At 60.3% G+C, this 19,881-nt stretch overlaps 1 protein-coding gene across 1 annotated transcript; it reads right to left on the bottom strand.

Annotated features, from left to right (window-relative positions):
- Window positions 1–72: 72 nt before the first annotated feature.
- Window positions 73–19,843, bottom strand: LONP1 (lon peptidase 1, mitochondrial). The gene is made up of 18 exons (XM_036111917.2): window positions 19,374–19,843; window positions 16,268–16,356; window positions 15,492–15,611; window positions 13,485–13,713; window positions 11,780–11,841; window positions 11,078–11,207; window positions 10,533–10,616; window positions 9,228–9,448; window positions 8,278–8,416; window positions 7,344–7,522; window positions 5,846–5,933; window positions 5,306–5,428; window positions 5,106–5,222; window positions 2,785–2,925; window positions 2,309–2,474; window positions 1,582–1,799; window positions 1,327–1,491; window positions 73–438 (listed from the first exon to the last, which is right to left on the bottom strand). Exons 1-18 carry the CDS (start codon window positions 19,803–19,805, stop codon window positions 262–264), a joined length of 2,880 nt encoding a protein of 959 aa, XP_035967810.2. The 5' UTR covers window positions 19,806–19,843; the 3' UTR covers window positions 73–261.
- Between the last annotated feature and the right edge of the window lie 38 nt (window positions 19,844–19,881).

Genomic DNA, 19,881 nt, shown 5'->3' with positions numbered 1-19,881 from the left:
GGGGGAGGAGGGGGCGCGCCTTCCAGGACGCACCGGAGAGGGGCAGGGCGCACAGAACGAGCAGCCAGGCAGTACCGGAAAGGGCTTTTAATCATAATTAAATAGTTCGTATGCGCCAGACTCCGTGATTAAGCCGTGACTGAGGTCCTTCGACTTGGGCCTCTGCTGAGCCCCTGGGTGGCTCAGCTGCCCAGAGCTCCTGGCCCCGGTGCCACCTTGGCCCAAGCGGGCCCGTCTGTGCCAGCAGAGCCGGGCCTGCCGTCACCGCTCCACGGCCAGGGCCGCCGGCTGCTCCTCGGGGAAGGCGATGGTGAAGATCTCGCGGTAGTGCTCCACGAAGTGCACCTCCAGGCCCTCGGTGATGAAGGCGGCCAGGTCATAGAAGTCCTTCTTGTTCTCGGCTGGCAGGACGATGCACGTCACTCCAGCGCGCTTGGCCTGGGAGGGAGGGCCCGCGGGCACGTCAGCTGAGGACGGCTCGGCCCGGACCAGGCTCCCCCGCACACCCTATCTCGCAGCTGAGGAGACTGAAGCCCGAACCCCATTCCCGGCCTCTGTTCCAGGAGCCAGTCTCCCAGAGACCCCGTTTTCTGATGCATCACAGTAACCAGGGCCTTAGGTTGAGTGGTTGGGCAGCCAAGAGCACAAGGGAATTTAACAGAAACCGTGTGTTAAGCATGCCCAGCCTGGGGGCACCCGCGAGCTCCGGACTCCCCTCGGTGCTCTGCCCGCCGTCCTCCAGGGCTCCCGCCACCAGGCCCCATTTCACCCTGCCGCTGCCTCACTAGCCCTTTGGGGGACCATCCAGGGACACAGCACGTGCTGCCTTACTTCATCTCCCCCTTTGCAAGTGAGGAAAGCGAGGTGTAGAGTCTCTATAAGGCTGAGGACCCCACCTTGTAGGCAAATCAAGGGAGGGATGGGGCTGCAGGTAAGGCCAGGCTCCAGGAGGCAGGGGATCCAGGGCTGGACGATGGGGCCGGAGTCCCAACACTGAGGGGGAAGCCCAGGACTAACTGGTCAAGGTAGGCCTCTCGCTGCACCCCCAGGAGGCCATTCCCTCCTGCTTTTTCTGCATCCCCGATTCTTGGTGCTTGGTTGAGGAACGAGAGTCACCAAGATGGGAACTCTCCTCCAAGAGGCAGAGGGCCACCGTGGAGAGGGGTGGCCAGGACACTGCTCAACACGGGCCCAGGTCCTAGTCTGTAAGCAGCTGGCACCCTTGCCTGCCTGAGGCCTACACCAGCTGTGCGAGGACACAGCGCCACCCGGGGGGGGCCTCTGGTCCAGACTCACCCCGGGGGGGGGGGAGGGGATCACACTCACCGCGATGGTCTTCTCCTTGATGCCGCCCACCGGCAGGATCTTGCCTGTGAGGGACACCTCGCCCGTCATGGCCAGGTTTGGCCGCACCGGCCGGCCCATCGCCAGGGAGAGCAGGGCCGTGACAATGGTGCAGCCAGCGCTTGGGCCATCCTTGGGGGTCGCACCCTGGTGGGGAGAGGCAGGTGGGTGGGCGGGCTGGATGAGGGCTGGGCTCTGCCAGGGAGCCGGGGCCGGAGCGGGCAGGTCGGGCCTCACCTCGGGCACGTGCAGGTGGATGTGGGAGGTCACCAGGTAATCATTGGAGGGGTCCTGCTGCATCAGGAAGGCCCTGGCGAAGGTGTAGGCGATGCGAGCACTTTCCTTCATCACGTCCCCCAGCTGGCCTGTCACCTCCAGGCTTCCATCCTTGTCCCCCTTGCTGTCCTTGTCTCGGGGCCGCCGAGGGGACGTCTCAACAAACAGTGTCGAGCCTCCTGGGAGACCAGCCACAGAAGCTGTGAACCCGGGACCCCTCCCCGAGCCTCGCAGTGGGGCGCCTAGGGGACGCCCATGTCTCCCCTGCGCTCTCCCGCTGGCCTGCTGCCCCCCTGCTTCACAGCGCAGCGCCGCCGCTGGGACTGCCGCCAGTTCACGCGGACACAGCGAGGGCGCGGCCTCCCAGCACTGAACCCCAATTCCTTTCCGTCTCGTCCAAATGAGCAGGTACTGCACTGTTCCGAGCCGGCCGGTTTTGTGGACCTCTCCCCGCAGCACCACCCCCGGCCCGCTGCCCAGCCTCCCTGCGGGGCGGAGCGAGGTCACCCGGACGAGGAGGCCCCCCTGCTGGGTGTCAGCCCCTCCAGGCCAGAGGGACTCCCCTCAGTGCAAATAAGGCTTGTGGGGCACTAGCGCCACCTTGTGGGCCCATCTTCTCCCTCCTCGATGAGCCCCTGGTCTCCTGAACCCCTTCAGTGAGGGGCGCTGGGACGGAGCTGCTGCTCACCCATGGCGGTCCAGGCCAGCCCCATGACCACGCCGGGTGGCGTCACGTCGTACATGCGCTCCACGGTGAACACGGGCTTCCCCACGAAGTCCTGCAGGTTCTCGGGCGTCACCTCCACCAGATTGGCCTCGCCGCTGACGATCTTGTAGGCAGACTTCCGTAACACCTGGAGCGGGCACGGCAGCAGGGTGGACGTGCGCCCCTCACCCCACGCGTTTTTAATTTTTAACATTGCGGTAAAATACATAAAATGACCATTTCAACCATTTACAAGTTTACAGCTTCACGGCTTCAAGTGCATTCACATCTGTCTCCAGAACTTTCCATCTCCCCACACGGCGACTGTCGCCATGAAGCACAAACTCCCCGGCCCCCACCCTCTCTGTGGACGGGCCTCCTGTGGGGTCCCCCTGCGGTGGAATCCCCCCACCCCCCCCCCCCCGCACAGGCTGCAGACCCCGCCCTACCGGGCTCACCTTCTCCACCTGCTTCTGCAGGTTGCGCACACCACTCTCCCGGCAGTACTGCTTGATGAGCAGGGTCAGCACGTCTGACGACAGCCTGGCCTTGCTCTCGTCCAGGCCACACAGGGCACGGGCCTGAGGCACCAGGTACCGCTGGCAGGGAGGGGCCTCAGGGTCAAGAACCGGCGCCTCTCCTGTGGCCCCAACTCACCACCGAGCCTTCCCAAGACCCCTGGCCGGCTAGAGATGATGGAGACGGGCCCAGCACCAGCCTGCACAAGCTCTCATCCCGGAGCGGAGGGGGGGGAGCAGGGGGAGCTCGCGGAAGGCTGCCCCAGGAGGTGACAGCAAAGCGATGACCCGAGAATAAGGAGCCAGCAAGGCGAGGAGGAGAGAGTGTGGGCAGAGCGCATGGCGGGCGCCAGGACCCCACAGTGAGCCCGCAGATGCCCAGCCCACCACCTCCAGAAGCTCCCAGGCCCCTGCTCCTGCCGCATCCTCTGCCCAGGTTCCATTCCTGCCCTTCCTGCAAATGTCAGCTGAGATGCCACTCCTCCAGGAAGGTCTCCCCTGATCCCTGGGCTCCCCCCACTCACACTGAGCGGCTGCCACCCCGAGCAGACAGGAATGCGGAGGTCAAGAGGCCCCAAGGTCCCCCACCGCCCAGCCCGACTCCTGCCACAGCAGTCCTGGGACAGACAGACCTGAGCACCAACTGGGGGGTAGAAAGCAGCTGAGACATGAGGGACACAACCATACACGTCAGTACGTTTGTTGACCGACATGGGTTGGCCCCGAAGCCTCTGGGAGTCCATGTTCTCTTATCATCCCTTTAAAGGTTTAAAAGCAGTCCCCTGCCCAGGTCCCCAAGCCTGCCCCTCCTTGGCCGGGTGGGGAGGCCCCAGGACCCCTGTAACTACCTCAGCCAAGAGCTCCTCTGGCTCCCCTCCCACCCCAGGAGACAGGAGGCTGCTGTCAGGCCCCGAGGGCTGGGGCCCAGCGCCCGCAGGCTGCAATGGGCTCAGGGAGAAACGTGCGCAACCTCTTTCCAGTTAGAAACACTGGGTCAGAAACAGCTTCCCTTTTCTCTGGAAGGAAATTTCTCTGCTCCGCTTAACATTCTTCAGGATAGGAATCCAGCCCCCGGCCTGGGGAGACCAATACGTCCAGGAAATGCACAGAGACCTGACTCCCAGGTGAGCCTTGGCCTAGGACACTCGTTCCGTCACAGAACTCGAGGACGCACGGCCGTGGGAGGACGGGCGGCAGGGGCGCCGGCCCTGGGACAGGTGTGCTGGGGACGGGGAGCAGCGCACTGACGGCGGAGAGGACCATCAGGGCCGAACGCACAGTCCCCAGCGGAGCGCCGGCTACCCGCGCCCGGAACACCCAGGGGAGACTGTGCTCTCTCCCCCTTATTCCTGTGCCGGGGCCCGGGAGAGTGGGGTAGGAGAAGAAATCTGTACTGGGTAGGTCTCTGGCCCCCGAGCTCCCGAGACCCTGGAGTTTTCAAGTGGCAGGGTGAGTGGGCCAGCTGCTGGGACCTACGATACAGCCCCCTTGGCACCACACCTGAGCCTGGGCCCGCGAGGTGGCTCCTGGGGCGGGGGTCTGAGGGCCTCGCCCCGACCCCCAGGGAGAGGAGAGGGCTGGAGGGACAGTCACGGGTGGCTAATGATTTACTCAACAATGCACACGGAATGAAGCCTCCATAAACACCCTGGGCCGAGGAGCTAGGAGAACGCGGACCCGCCGGGAGGCGCTGGGAGGGGGGTGCCCACAGACCGCCCAGAAGCCCCTGCCCCTGCCGGGCTTGACACAGCTGTTCCTGCTGTTCCCTGGTTGGATCCTCTATAATGAAGTGGTAAGGAAGGAAACCGTCTGAGCTCGGTGAGCTGTTACAGCAACCCAGCAAGCCCCAAGAAGAAGTGTGGGAACACCCGATTTACAGCCAGCTGGCAGGAGGAAGCGAGCCCCGGGATGTGCAACTGGCATCCGAAGCAGGAGCATCCCGGGGGCCTGGGCCCTCAGCCTGCGGGGGTCTGACATGAACCCCAGGCAGGAGCGGAACTAAGCCGGAGAAGCGGGCGGGCTGGGGAAGTGCCCACGCTGGGGTTACACGGCTCACGGCGGGCCTCGCCTCTGCTCTTGGCGACACTCACGCTACACGAGTGGGCAGAACCCGGCCGCCCCCGCTCCGAGCAGGGCCGCTGTGGACTGTCCCCCGCAGCTCTGGTTAGGGGCCCGGCACTCGGTGCTCAGTTATGCCCCCAGCCCCAGCTGCAGGGGGGCACCCCCACTGTCTAGAGCTGGGGCGAGGGTCCTGCATTCACCTCTGCGATGGCGAGCTTCTCCTGGGCCACGTAGCCAGACACATTGATCATCTCCATCCGGTCCCTCAGCGGCTCCGGGATGGTCTCAGTGACATTGGCCGTGCAGATGAACAGCACCTGGGGAGGGCGGCAGGGAGGTACCAGAGGACTGGCCACCCTGCCTCTCCCCACTGGGCCCAGCTCCCCGGCGGGACACACACCTTGGACAGGTCCACGGGCACGTCCAGGTAGTGATCCAGAAAGTTGGCATTCTGCTCGGGGTCCAGCAGCTCAAGCAGTGCTGACGAGGGGTCCCCCTGGTAGCCCCGGCCTATCTTGTCCACCTGAAGGGGCAGCAAAGGTAGGCAGTTTGGGAACCCGTCCCGCCCCCCGTGCCTGCTTACCAGATGCTCCTGGTGGGAGGGCGCCGGGCGGGACCAGATTTCACCAGCACCAGGGGCGGGCACTGGGCAAGCCCGGAGCAGGAGGGCTGCCATGGGGTCCTCCGAGGCAGGACAGAAGCCTGTCATGAAGTGGCCTGGCAGCGGTGGGACCACCCGGTGACTAGGGGACAACTGAAATGGCAGGGGCCGCGGGTCCAGTCTTGGATGCACACTCTGCCTGGTCAGGACTGCCTGGAGCTCTGGCTCAGGAGGACCTAAGGGACTGTCTGACCGCAGGGAAGGGTGCTAGGAACGGAGGCTGGGCTGCCTCGTCAGCTCCCAGGCCGGCCGCGTGCCCAGCCCTTCGTCCGTGCGCACCTCATCTATCAGGATCAGAGGGTTCTCCGTCTTGGTCTTCTTCAGGCACTGGATGATCTTTCCTGGCATAGCACCCACGTACGTCCGCCTGGGGGGCAGAGCACAGGAGCGGTTGGCTCCTCACCCGGCGGCACCCACAGGCCCAGCTCGCAGAGAGCCCCAGGACCTCAGTGTACCACTCGGCCTCTGTGGAGGGCTGCCCGGAGGCGGCAACGGGGAGATGCACAGCAGGCGGCCACTGTGGAGGCGGCGTGGAGGCTGGCACCGGCTCACGGCACCCCTCCAGCCTGTGCTCTCCAGCGATGGGAATGTCGCTCTCCAGCCCCGACTCAGGCTGGGAAAACAGATGCAAAACCAGGTCTCACTCAGACCCGTCCCCCCAGCCAGCACCTCCTATCCGGATGGTGGAACCCAGCCCACACGGCCCAATCTAACAGAAAAGAGGTCAGGAGCAGCCAAGTGCTGCCGGCGGCAGAAATGCTCCCCCCACCCAGGTCCCCCCAGGCACAGCACGGCCTCCCAGGCCTCAGGGTCACAGGGCCTCTGGACCTGGCTGGCGCTTGCCGGAGTGCTTCTTGACCTCCTCCTTGCTCTACTGTCCCAGCTCAGCTGCGGGGGTCTGGCACTCAGAGAGAGTAAGGCAGACCCGAGTCCCGCGCCTGCGAGGTAAGACCCAGCAGGGCAGACAGATGGCAGCCAGATGGAGGAGCGAATCACGAGGTACGGTAAACCGTATACGCTCTACAAAGGTAAGACAGGATGGAAGACCTGAAATGACATTTCAAGGGCAGTAAGGTGGGGATAGGGAGCATTTTGAGAAGAGGTCCTGAGCAAAAAAAGCGAAGAGACAAGCTGTGTGGGTATTTGAAGGAAGAGGGTTTTCTGGGGGAACAGCCTGTGCAAAGGTCCTGGGGCAAGGGCAGGACAAAGCGTGGTGTGCTGAAAGCCCACGTGGCTGGAGCAGAGTGAGTGGGGGGAGAGAGGGAGGGAGAGACGGAATGACGGTGTGAGCTCCAGGAGAACACACCATGACTGCCCCAACGGACGGGCACACGCACACAGCTGGCGGTTCTCAGACCCTGGACTCAGGGTAGCAGCCCCTGCTCCGGCTGGGGAGGGAGAGAAGAACCAGGAGAGGTGCTGGGGTCTCACTGACGTGCTGCCCCATTCTCAGTGGGGCCCGCCTCGCCCCTGGCTCTGGTCCACAGTCCCTAGTCCTGGGGCTGGGCGCATGGCCCCGAACTCTGGCCGCAGCGCCGGGGGAGCTGAACTGGGTAGGATGGAAGCTGGAATAAGGGAGACCAACTACCAACAGCCTGGCAAACAAACACTCCTGGGAGTCCGCCTGCCTGGCAGTCGAGAGGCCAGGGTTCTGAGCCAACGTCTGAGCGGCTGGACTCCGCTGGGCTCGTGGGTCACTCACCCCAGCGTGAGCAGAGATCACCACTCGCCCCGACACCCCCGTGCACACACAGGAACGGAGCCGGGCCGGGCCTACCTGTGCCCTTTGATCTCGGCCACGTCCGTCATGCCCCCGACGCTGAAGCGGAAGTACTCGCGGTTCAGGGCACGGGCGATGGAGCGGGCGATGCTGGTCTTGCCCACGCCAGGGGGGCCGTAGAAGCAGAGGATCTTGCCCTGGGTGGAGCCTCGGAGCTGGCTGACAGCGATGAACTCCTGCAGGCGGAGGCAGGCTCCCATGAGCCACGCGCCGCCCACTCTGCAGGACCAGGGGCCCTACCTGATGTGAGCCTCGCCACTGTCACGCTGCCTTTCAGGCCTCGAGGGGCTGTGCAAGGGACCAGGCATGTCCCAGAGGGGCCGAGCGGACTGCAGTGACCGCCTGTGGGTGACCAGGGCAGCATGCCGAGCTGCTAGTAACCCCTTCCTACCACATCCTGGACCGCATTGACCCTCTTGCCACTCCAGCCACAGCTTACTGGCGCTGAGCCAGGCCCGTCTCATGTCGTCAGGCACGACTCTTGTCCCTCCTCGGAAACCCGAAGCCCCTGGAGCAAACGGCCTGGCCCAGGCTGCCCTTGCCGCCTCTGAGCTGCTCCTCCCCCTGGAGCCCTCCACCTCTCCTTCCTCAGCCTCTGCTGACCCCCCCGCCAGCCCTGTCTTGCCAAGACCCTCCCGGAGCCTAGACCAGAAATTCCGCAAGGGGATCCTCTGAGACCCCCCCCCCCAAGCATGGGGGGAAGCCTGGGTCCCAAATCCAGATCACGACAGACCCTGCTGCTCAGAGCCCGCCCTGTGTGCTCGGAACAAGTGCCTGGGAGGTGGGACTGTGGCGCCCAGGGGAGGCTTCGAGAAGCCCATGCCCAAGGACCTGCATGAGGGGTGCAGGCGGGCCTCACAAGGACGGGGTGGGGTGTGTGTGTGGGGGGGGGAAGGCCTGGGACCCAGGGGAGGGGTGCGGGGGACCTCACCAGGATGCGCTTCTTGACGTCCTCCATCCCGTAGTGGTCCTCCTCCAGCACCGCCTGGGCCCGGGCCAAGTCCAGGTTCTCATCGCTGTACTTGCCCCACGGGATGGACGTCAGCCAGTCCAGATAGTTACGAGTGACGCTGCCAGAGGACAGCCCAGAGCTGGTAAGCGGGGCCCAGCTCACTGCCCAGCGCGGCCGTGGCCCATCCACGGTGCTGGCGCCCGCTGACCCTGACGCATGAACCGCGCCCAGGGCACCTCAGCCGGAGGAGCCGATAACCGGCAAAGGCCGCGCTGTGGGCACTGCCCGGCTCCCGGCACACGGGCTCGGCCTGTTTCCTGGCCCAGACATGGCGAGCACGGGGACTGCTCGGAATCCCATTCCGTGGAGGTGGCAGGAGACTACCTCACCCGGGGCACGTGGGACACAGGGCTGGCTGGTGGCAGGTCAGCACTGCCCCAAGAGCAACCCCAGGTTGGGAGCTGCGCACCCACGGGGCAAGGCTGAGGCCCCAGGAAGAGACGCTGACTTCCTGGCTCTCAAGGGCATGCAAAGGAGGGGACAGAGGCAAGGGGGCAAGGGGAGGGGTCCTGGCTGGAAGCACTGCTTAAAGCCAGACATCCCTGGGATCAAATCCCTGTCCCCATCCACCAGCTCAGAGGCCCTGCTCACTGACTTGACTTCTCTAAGAGGTAATTTCTCCAGCTGGGAAACAGGTGACAAAGAAAAGTGTGTTCCACACGGGGGCGCCGAGAGGACCATCACACACCAAGTGCTTCTCAGGCGCCCAGCGTGACCAGAGGGTGCCCAAGGGACCCACCCTCCCGACCTCTGGGCCTGGCATCCTGGACCCTGCCAGGTCACCGGCTTTTCTGAGGCTGAGGCACGAGAGGAGGGCCGCCTTCGAGGGCGGACGCCATGTGGACGGGCACGGCCCCCAGGACGCTCACTTGAACTCGGAGGAGTGGTTGTCCAGCAGGCCCAGCTTGCTCAGCTCCTCATCCACTACGTCCATGACGTGCTTGGGGACCACGAGCTCCTTGAGCCGCTCGCGGAACTTCTCCTCAATGGCGTCCTTGTCCTCCTTCTCCAGGCCCAGCTCCTTCTTGATGATCTTCAGCTGCTCCTGCAGGAGGTACTTGCGGTGCGTCTGCTTGATCTTCTCCTCCACCTGCAGGGGCCGAGGGGCCGCGGTCAGAGCACACGGGAGGGCGCACAGGCATGTCCGTGGACTGCCACAGGCTGGGGGCGCTGCTTCCTCCAGACACACTGAGAAGGAAATGCCGAGCGGCCGCATCCAGCCCCCTCCTCCTTGAGCCCAGTCTCCCTGAGCTAGAAATAAACAATGCCAAGTTCCAAGAGAGGAGGGGATTCGCTCCTTGGGCCTGACTGCGACCAGGTGAAGCTCGCTTGCCGCTCGCGCACCTCCCAAAGGCGCGGACCTCCTCTGGATGGACAGGGCTGCAGGCAAGGGCTCGGAGGTCGCTGAGCACCAGGGCCGCCTACAAGCCCCACTCCTGTGTCCCATCCGAGGTGCATTAAGAACTGCCTTGTGCCGGGGTGCCTGGTGGGCTCAGTCGGTGGAGCATGTGACTCTTGATCTCAGGGTTATGAGGTTGAGCCCCACACTGGGGGTAGACATAAATAAGTACTAAAAAGGGGGGGGGGGACGCCTGGGTGGCTCAGTTTGTTAAGCGTCTGCCTTCGGCTCAGGTCATGATCTCAGGGCCCTGGGACTGAGCCCTGCATTGGGCCCCCTGCTCTGCAGACAGCCTGCTTCTCCCTCTCCGTCTTTTCCCTCTGCTCGTGCTCTTTCTCTCCCAAAAAACAAATAAAATCTTTTAAAACAATGTTATCAAATAAATCTTAGAAAAAATTTTTTTGAAGTTGCCTCGAGCTAATAACCAAGTGTTAAAAATTTTCCAAGTAAAGATGTGACCTGAAAGTTTTTTTCCAAAATAAAGTAGAAACAGCGAGTCAATTCTGAAAAAACAACATGACTGATCCAGGCATGGATCCGGGCAGCCCACGGATTGGGCCACAATCAGGAAGGGGGGCCACAAAGCCTTGGGGAAACGGATTTTCAACCTCTCCCAGGCTGGTCCCCAGTGTCCGGCATTTTCCCAGGATGCTGAACCTAGCGCACTGCTCTGCCGTGATGGAGGGCATCCTGGACTGCAGAGCTTCCCAGCCCTGCCCGAGTGACGCCCGCATGGCACCGTCCCTGGGGAGGCACGTCCTCAGCCCGGGCTCACCTCGCGCCCCAAGCGCTGCTGCAGCTTACTCAGCTCAAACTCCTTCTTGAGGAGGGAGAGGGCCTTGTACAGTCGCTTGGGAATCTGCCAGGAAAGGGAAGACGTAAGTGACAGTCAGAAGTCGGCATCTCTCTGAGCACGGTGAGCGTGTGGGGGGAGCAGGCACCTCCCAGACGGAGCGCAAATAGGGCAGAGTGACCAGGCCACGTGTCACCAACCCGAGACAACCCGCTCTGACCCAGCAAGCCCAGTTCTGCAAACACCTCCTACAGATAAAGTCCGGCACATCTGCAAGCTGTGGTCGAGAACATTCGTAGGGGCATGGCTCATAACAGCACAAGACGGTGGGGCCAAATATACCACCCGCTAAACAGAAGGCACCACCCGGAGGGAATGCCAGCAGCCGCGAGAGAGACGGGGGAGCAGGGCGCGGCCTGACGGAGCCGTGCGAGCACGAAATGGAACTGTAAAGCAGAGCTGGGGACAAGCAGCCAGGCTGGGAGGCCTCCCACCACGCAGACCAGCACGGGCCAGGGCGCACTCACGTTGGTCTCCTCCAGGACGTCCTGCAGCTCGTGGGACTCAGCTCCGGTCAGCGCGGCGCCCATGTCGCTCAAGTAGATGGGGTTGTCCACCACCCTCTGGCCGGCCTGCATCATCTGCAGCACAGACTCTCTGGAAGGGACAGAGGGTGCTGCCACGGGGTGCAGGGACGCTGCAGCAGCCAGGGCTGGGCCCCTGGCAGGAGCGCTGGCCTCAGTCTCCTTTCCCCAGCAGCGATGGTCAAGGTCCTGGGATGCCCACGGAAAGCCAGGTGTGGAGCAGTGAGGCCACCCGTCCTAGAATCATGAGACTAACGACCCCATGCCCAGAGACAAGCCCCCTCCAGCAGCCATGGAGTGACCTCCAAGTGAGATTCCCTCCCTCCACCTCAGCTGATGACAAAAAGGCTTCCGGCCAAATCCAAGGCCCTGTTAGTATGAAGGAGGCAAAGAACCTGCACTGGTTAAGGCATCTCCCTCCACCCTCCCCTGCAGGGCCTCCCTGCCACAAGGGAAGCAGGATCTACTCACACAGGGCTGGGCCCTAGGCCCTGAATCTCTGGCCCTGGCAAGGTTTTCTATCAGGACAACACTCTGAGAAAGCCTCCCACCAACCCAGCTGCAGAAAGAGGCAGACAGACCCCAGGCTGGCCTCAGGGAGGATCGACCACACACCAGGACTAGGGAACGGCGCCGGAGACCAACCTGTAGAGCGGGTTCAAGGCAATGATGTCCCGGATGGTCTTCACAATCTCAGCAGTCAGGGCCTGGCAAACAGGGAGGCAGCCATCAGTCCCTGGGTCCAGCAAGGGCCATGGCCCAAGGAGCCCCTACCGCCTGGCCCAAGCCAGGTAGGGCCTCAGATGCCCAGGAGCATAGCCTGAATCCACCAGTCATGGGGACTCAGGATCAAGACAGTAAAAATGAACACCAACGCCTACCTCCTTATACCACGCTCAACCTTGACCTTAGATCAAGCCATTTTCAGAAAAAAAGGAGAACAGGAGTTTCTTTATTCCTTATTTTTTTATTTCAAGCACAAGTCTCACAACCAACGCTCCCCTCCTCAACTTCAGCATACTCTGGTTTGAATCTCCTCTCCGGGGATGTGCCGGCAAGTCACTAGGGCTCTTGGCCTGTCCGCTCCCAGAACCTCAGGCCCAGGCTCGCCCTGTGCTGTGGATACGACAGGCATGACCGCCACAGCGAGGACAGTGATGCTCCTGGCGGGACCATGGACGGTTTGTGGGGTAACCACCGGAACCCGGTGATTTCCAGAAGGCGGCTCCCAGCATACCACACCCCAGTGAGGGCACAGGTGGGAATGGAGAAAGCATCCAGCCTCTAGTTAGGGGTTCGTCCCTGAAATGACGGGGCTGACCTTCCAGAAGAAACTCGTAGAGAGCAGCTAGAGGCCCATGGCGCTTGCACAGACGAGCACGAGCGTGCAGCCTCAAGTCTCCCGGATTCTTTTCCCTGGGGCATCTATGAATTTCGCCGTGTCTTTCTCCCACTAGCCATCCTCACAGGAAACCCTAAAGCTCTGCTGCCCAGTCCAGCAGCCCGGGGTAGCTACTCACATTTAAATAAATTAGAATCAAGACAAAACCAGACATTTCGTTCCTCAGTCGCACTAGCCACAGATCTAGCACTTGATAACCATGGGGGCTAGTGGCGCAGAACCAGAGAACGTTTCCACCACCGTGGCAGCCAAACCCCTCCCAGCGCCCGGGGCAGACATCACCAATGGACCACAGGATTCCTTCCCCCCAAGCTCAGAAGCGCCCAGAACTCTGTTCAACACTGCGCCACAACAGCAGACCGAGGCTGCCAGCTGGCTAGGCACGGCGCGTTCTCCCCAGGGAGGCCAATGATGCCGGGACGCGCAAGGGCAACGAGCCTTTAATGACCTCTGCCTTTCTTCACCCCCCACCCGCCGGAGGCAGCCCCCTGCCACTGCAGCACCAGGAGACCGGGCGGGAGGGCATCACCCACCACCTAGACAGCTGGCTCGCTACGCTACGAAGGCGGCAGGCAACCTGCATCTGGGCTCAAGGCAGCCAGAAGGCTGCTGCCTGCCTGTCTATAAGCCACGGGGAACGGTGCGTGGGCCCTGCTCCCCCTCCCCAGCGCCCTGGGCTTGAGGGAAAGGAGCCAGTATGAAAAGAAGGCTGGGGGCTCCTGCACAGCGGACACGGGCTGGGGCTGGACCCAGGTCACAACCCTGCCTCCTGCACGGGCAGCTAAGGGCCTCGGCACATTTCCTTTACCTTCTGGATGCCACTTTCTTCCTAGACTTTGGGGAGGGGGGAAGAGCACATTTTGCACTCCACGAGAACCTGACAGCCTAACAGGCTAGAGCCTCATGTCCCCTGCCCAGGGAGCTCCGTGGGCGGCCACAGCGACTTACTTTCACTTCTTCCGTGACCTGGAAGTCCTCGTGGACGACATTTTCCACCTCCACCATGAGCACCTCGCTGGGGGGCCCCGAAGAAGGTTCTGTCATCACCTCTACGTGGTGCCCACCACTCAGCTCCTCCTCCGCCTTCTTGCCCCGCTTCGTCTTCCTGCGGGGATTCTGCTTGTTTTCGGCTTCAGCCTCCTCGGGCTCCACCTCCAGCTGTCTGTGGATGTGAATCCTGAAGATGGAAACAAGGCAGACGTGAAGCTGCAGGGGCTTCCAGCGCTGACAACGGAGAGGCCCGCTGGGCCCAGGAGCTGGAGACCAAGCTGCTGTCTCAGAACCCCAAAACAAGCACCCCCCGCCCCTGGCACACTGCTGGCCTCCAGCTGACCCAGCCACTCCGCATTTCACACCAACGCCCGCTGTTGTCCGCGAACATCTGAAGTCTGCCGGGTAAGCCAGTGGCAGCCAGCTCTGGGGCCCATCACAAGCTGTCTGCTCCACCAAGCGCAGCCCAACTCTAGGGCCCCACCTGCCCCTCCCTCGGCCTGGAGTTCACCAGACAGCAGCTCCTTCGTGTTGCTCAGGCCTCAGTTCAAGGGCACCTCCACAAAGAGGCCCTCCCTGTCCACTCCATGTGAGGTCCAGCCCCCATCTATGCCTACTCCTCACCCTGTCCATCTTCGCATCCCCCCAAAGCTCCCACGACCGTCAGAATTCAGCTGGTGACCTGCCTTGATGCTCACATCCTCCCCTCTTGGGATGGGAGCTGGGCCCCTGGCCTGTTTCTCTGCACCCAGTTACCTACCACCTCCACACCCAGGTACCCAGCAGACATCAGGGGTTAAGTGACATGAGTGCAAACATGCCACCTCACCTCTTGGCTCTGTCCTGTCCCACAGGGTAACTAACTGCCACCTTCCCCAGAGGGCCGGCCTGAGAGCTGGCGGGGCGGGGACCCAGTGCCTGGCTGACCCCAGCTGACTGCACAGAAAAAGTAGGCCTGGCCCCTGGAGCCAGCAGGACTCCTTCCATAAGGCACCTCGTAGATCAGGACAGCACTTAGTAGCCACCACCGTTTCCATTCATTTTGTTGCATCTTCCATTCCCTCCGGCTCACAAATCCCCCCAGGGGATAGAGCGGCAGCCTCTTTCCTCTAACGGAAGCAGATGAAGACGGGCGTGGGAGCTCCGTGCAGCGGGACGGCCACCGGGACCTTTCACAGAGCCTAACACAGCCCGTGTCCCCGAGTGTGTCCTGGGGGTGCTGCCTTGCTAACACCAGAACGAAGCTCTGGGAGGGAGAAGGACCAGAACTCGATCCTCAACAAGTGCCAGTGGGCGTCTCTGTTGAGGGGCTTTTCACAACGTTTACTCCGTTAATGGCTCAGGACTCAGAAATGTTTCCCATGTGGATTTGACTGTGGCACTCTTGACAAGCATCTTGAGGACCAGTGTTTCCTGGAACACACGTGAAAAGCTGGAGAGCTTCAACCCAGCGGGATCCTGCAAATTTTTCATAATTAACTGTGACAGGACAAGGATTTAAACTGGGCTCACACGCCGTATGCAGCCCTCCGGCAGAGTGGCCGTGGAAACTACACGCACTGACAAGGAAACGTGTCTGGTCGAGTGAAAAACCGCGGCACTAAGCTGGACATCCAGCATGATCTGCACGCAGACGCAGACAAGGGCACTTGGGCAAAAAGCGGGCATGCCCAACCATGAACAGCTGGCACCCAGGCACGTAAGCCTACCGAAGCCGGGGCGTGAGGCAACTTGCTGTTTAGTATCTGTGACACACCTGTGAAGGATGTGCATGAAAGATAAAGCTGTCACTGACCACCCAGACTGCCACTTTAAGAGCGACCCAGAGGTGACCTGTGTCCGCCATCTCCAGCTTTGGTCTAGCTCCTACAAGGCAGTAGGGCTGAGCAAGGACGGCCGGTACCAGAACCCGGGGACACTCAGGGCCTCTCCCCCGCCCCATCCCACACACTTGGGGCCCCTCACCTTCTGTGTCCCATGACAATCATGCGCAGCTTGTCCCCAAGGTCTTGCATCTCGTGGATCTGGACAAACGTCCCCGTGTGGTAGACCTCATCCAGGCTCTCAACCACGTCAGACTCGTTGCTGAGGGACAGGGACACAAAGGTGCATGGTCACAGGCCCTGATTCCCAGTGGGATATCTCGGGCGAAGAGGGAGGAGGAAGAGAAGAAAAACACTCCTGCCAGCCTCCACTGGAAACTGAGGGCAACCTCCTCGCTCCTGCAGGGGCTGCAGGGTCCCCCAGAGCGCCTGCCAGCTAAGGGCGGCCCCCGGCTGCCGCTGCCGCACACAGGTGAGCAGCTCCCAGGCGAAGTCAGCTGTAAGGACAGGCCCGGACGGAATGGATCTCATTCCACACCTCCCCCTACAGAACGTACCTTCTAACTCAGAGGCGCAACTAATTCCCACCTGGAGTCAAGGTGGATGTACCTGGAGCTGTACTATCCGCCCACCTAGCTCTGCTCTCAAGCGACCTCACAGGCGGGTTGACCACCAAAGGTCCTGGAGATTAATATCCGCCCCCCCCCCCCCAACAACTTGACAACACATGAAACCTAGAGCTGAGCCAAGTCTTCAGCCCAGACTAAAAAAGTATGCTTGGCCTTGTGCTTGGTAGGTTTTGCTTGATTTCTTCCAGGTCAAAGGTCAGAGGTCCAGACTACTCTACGGAGCAGGACTTGTGATGAGCTGCACTCCAGGGCAACTTCAATGACGAAGTGAAGGAAAAGTTACACTTACTTGTCATCCCTCTTCAGAAAGACACCGGCGTATGGCTGGGCAAGACGGACTTTCCTTCTCAGCAGCTCAACCAGCTTCTTATTTTTAACCTAGCATGACAATGACCCCAAAGTGAAACGCAGGGCAGGTTTTCTAGCTGATATTTTGACAGCAGCTCTGGCATTTTCTAGATTATTCTCGAGGCTATGCTAACCTGACTCAGGACACTAACAACACAGTCCAGGAAGTCCCAAACCAAACACACATACACATACACACACACACACACACGTAGAGAATGTAGTGGGACAGGTTGACAGGGCTGCATTCCTTGGTGGTTTCCCCCGCTTTCTAAAGAACACTCAAAGTAGACCAATGGCCAGAACCAAGAAATTGATTTCACTTCCAATTTCAAGAGCTTTTCAGAGATGAAATGTCTTGGCTTGAAAATCCAGACTATTCTGATTTTATCAACGTCAGAAGGACAACACTAAATGTGCACAATTCAGCCGTGGCCCATCCCCCAGGCCACAACTGCCTTCAATTTGCATTGAAAGTATTTCCCAATCACATCTACACCCTTTTGATCAAGGCCTGAAAGCCTTGGGATGACAATGCATCATCTTGATGTCATTTCAATGACAGGGAGAGGGCTAACATCTTCTAGGGACATCTGATGGGGCAGGAGCACAGATGTCCGTAAGGCTCAAGTGATTTCCTTCCAGCCCATTAATTCCCACCCCAGACCCTGATTACACTGAAGGGCCCTCAAACTTCAGCATGCATTGGAATTACCTGGAAGACTTGCTAAGACAGATGGCTGGGCCCCAGCCCTGGAGTTTCTTGACAGAGGAGGCCTGGAGTTGGCCTGGGAATCTGCATTTCAAACGAGCTCCCAAGTGATGCTGATACTGCTGGCCTCGTCACCACAGTTTGAGAACCAGTGTTCTAACTCACCCCTTAGCAGGCGCTCTTAACTTACGGTCCAAGAATTCCTGACCCTACAGATGCGTTTTTCCCAGGGAAAAGGTCCATGACAGCAATCAGGATGGGTACATGACCCACCACATATTAAGAACCACTGATCTATACTGAGAGGCCACTAATAAGGGGAGAAACTACAGGGGCAACTTAGCCCCAGGCCGTGTCAACCACACAACCAAGAGTAAACACAGCTTTGTTAACAGGTCCAGAAACCTTTTCCCAGTGCCATGGAAGTTTCCCTAATTCCTCTCTGGTAACAGCTGACTGCGCATCTTAGCACTTGCCTCCTCTCTTTGGCAGGATTCCTCGTCGTCACTGACAAGGTAAAAACAATAGAAACACAGTGCATACCATGTGCCAGTCTCCTGCTTTCCGCAGTGTTTCATTTAACCGTCCTGGCTCACTCTGGGTGGGGAGACAGAATCTCCTGGAGTCCTCTCTGGGCACAGGGCACAAGAGGCATCTGCCACTTTGCAGGGCTGAGGGGACCGTAGCTGAACACTCCTGGCCCCAGAGGTCGGCTGGGGTCAAGGACAGGAAAAAGGCCTCCAGGGCACACTTCTGAAATGTCAGGAGCCTACCACACAGGAAACAGCAGCAGCTTCTGATTAAGGTATGAGGCTATACCCCTGAGACAGATGGACTGACCTCCCCGACCAGCTCTAGGAATTGAGGTATGATTATGAGGCCCATTTCACAGATGAGAAAAAGAAGGCCCAGAGGAACAGCTTTCTGAAGGTGAAGGAGCTATGGGTGGTGGAGCTAGGATATGAACCCATAGGCTCTGGGGCCTGCAAGTAACCACTACTCAAAACCAAGGAAGACCCTTGGGAGAGTAGCTCGGACACACACAATCAGCAGGTGGGAGAGGAGGTGGAAGGGGCTCCTCCGGTCCTGAGATTTATTTAGCAGAGACTAGAGTATGAGGGAGAGGCTGGAGAGTGAATGCAGAGGCTGATTCATCATATGACCTTGCTCAGTTAACAGATAACCTTTCACCAAGGACTCTAATTTCCACATTGTTTTTAAAAAATGGGGGGGAGGGGGCGCCTGGGTGGCTCAGTTGGTTAAGCAACTGCCTTCGGCTCAGGTCACGATCCTGGAGTCCCTGGATCGAGTCCCGCATCGGGCTCCCTGCTTGGCAGGGAGTCTGCTTCTCTCTCTGACCCTAACCCCTCTCATGTGCTCTCTCTCATTCTCTCTCTCTCAAATAAATAAAAAAAATCTTTTAAAAAAGGGGGGGGAGGGAGGGGACAGGGAAAAAGGAAGCCATCTGGGTCCTTCCTACTCTAAAAACTCAAGTTCCTTGCACTCATGTTGCTTTCTATTACATCACCCAAGTCCATCATCCCCACCCCCTTAGCTCTTAGTCTGAAACGATCTTGCTTAACGTCTCTTCCATCAAAATACAAGTTCCTTAGGCACAGGGATTGCATCTGACTTGTTTGCTGCTGTATCCCCAGTGCCTGTTACATAGCAGGTCAAGCACACTCTTCTGAATGAATAAACCATGGCTGCACCCCTCTGAGAACATCCTTCCCCCACCTTCCTCCTAAGTCTCCTATACTCTATTCCTGGCTTTATTATCCCTATAGCAGTCATTGCCTTCCAACATGTAATTTACCTACTAATCTTGTTTATTGCCTCTTGTATTCCGCTAGAACGTAAGCTCCAAAGGCAGGAATTTTTATCAGTCTTGTTCATTGCTGTATCCCTAAAAACCGTACCTGGAACGTGGTAAGCGGTCAAGAAATGTTTAAGGAAGGAATGAATCCTGATCCCAGAGGGGCTCGAAACCAGACTGCAAACCGCCCCGGGTAAGAGCGTCACGAAACATTTACCAAAACCCGCAGAAAAGTAACTGGGCCACAAGACTTTTCGGTCCTTTCCAGCATCGGAGAGTTCTATGACTAAGGCTCTAACTGGGCAGTCTTAAGTTCACTGGGTTCATCAGGGATCTGAAAGGGGGAGAAATCTGGCTCAAGTTCACCAAACTAGCGAGAAGGCAAGGACTCGAACTCCAACTTTTAAGAAGCTTCATGCCTGGAAAAAGTTGTGGCACGAGGGTGCTCGAGGATCCCTCGGTCCAACCCGCTGCTTGAAGAGCTGGGGAAACTGGAGCCACCGCGGGGCTGCTCATTACCTCGATAATCTTGATGAAACGCGGAAACACCGGGTTGCGGGTGACGGCGATGAGCGGCAGGTGCGGGAATACCTCTGGAATCGTCATAGGAGTCAGCGCCGTTATGATCGGGCCTTCCCCGCCCCCCGCGCTGGCCCCCGAGCCCGCGGCTCCATCCTCCGCGCCGCCCTCGGAGGCATCCTCGCCGCTGGAGAATGGGCCACCGCCGCCGCGGCTGTTCGCCTCCCAAAGTCCCCGCCACTGGCCGGCGGCCACGGGGCCTCGGCCCCACAGCGCCCAGGGAGGTGAGGCGTCGCAGGCCCGCCGGCCTCTGGGCAACCACACTCCGGCGGCAGTCGGAGCCCGCCCCCCGGCGGGGGCCAACAGTGGCCGCCGCAGCGCCCAACATCGCGCAGCGCCCCACAGCCGCACGTAGCCTGTGCCCGCCGCCATAGCCCGGCCATCCTGGGGACGCACAGACTTGCGTCATTTCCTCTCGCCCGGCTAGTGCGCACGTGCAGTGCCGCGC

This window comes from Halichoerus grypus, chromosome 1, assembly GCF_964656455.1.
Source record: "Halichoerus grypus chromosome 1, mHalGry1.hap1.1, whole genome shotgun sequence".
NCBI classification, from domain to species: Eukaryota; Metazoa; Chordata; class Mammalia; order Carnivora; family Phocidae; genus Halichoerus; species Halichoerus grypus.
Note: the sequence above shows the minus strand (reverse complement) of the source record. Positions and strands in the feature narration are given on the sequence as shown.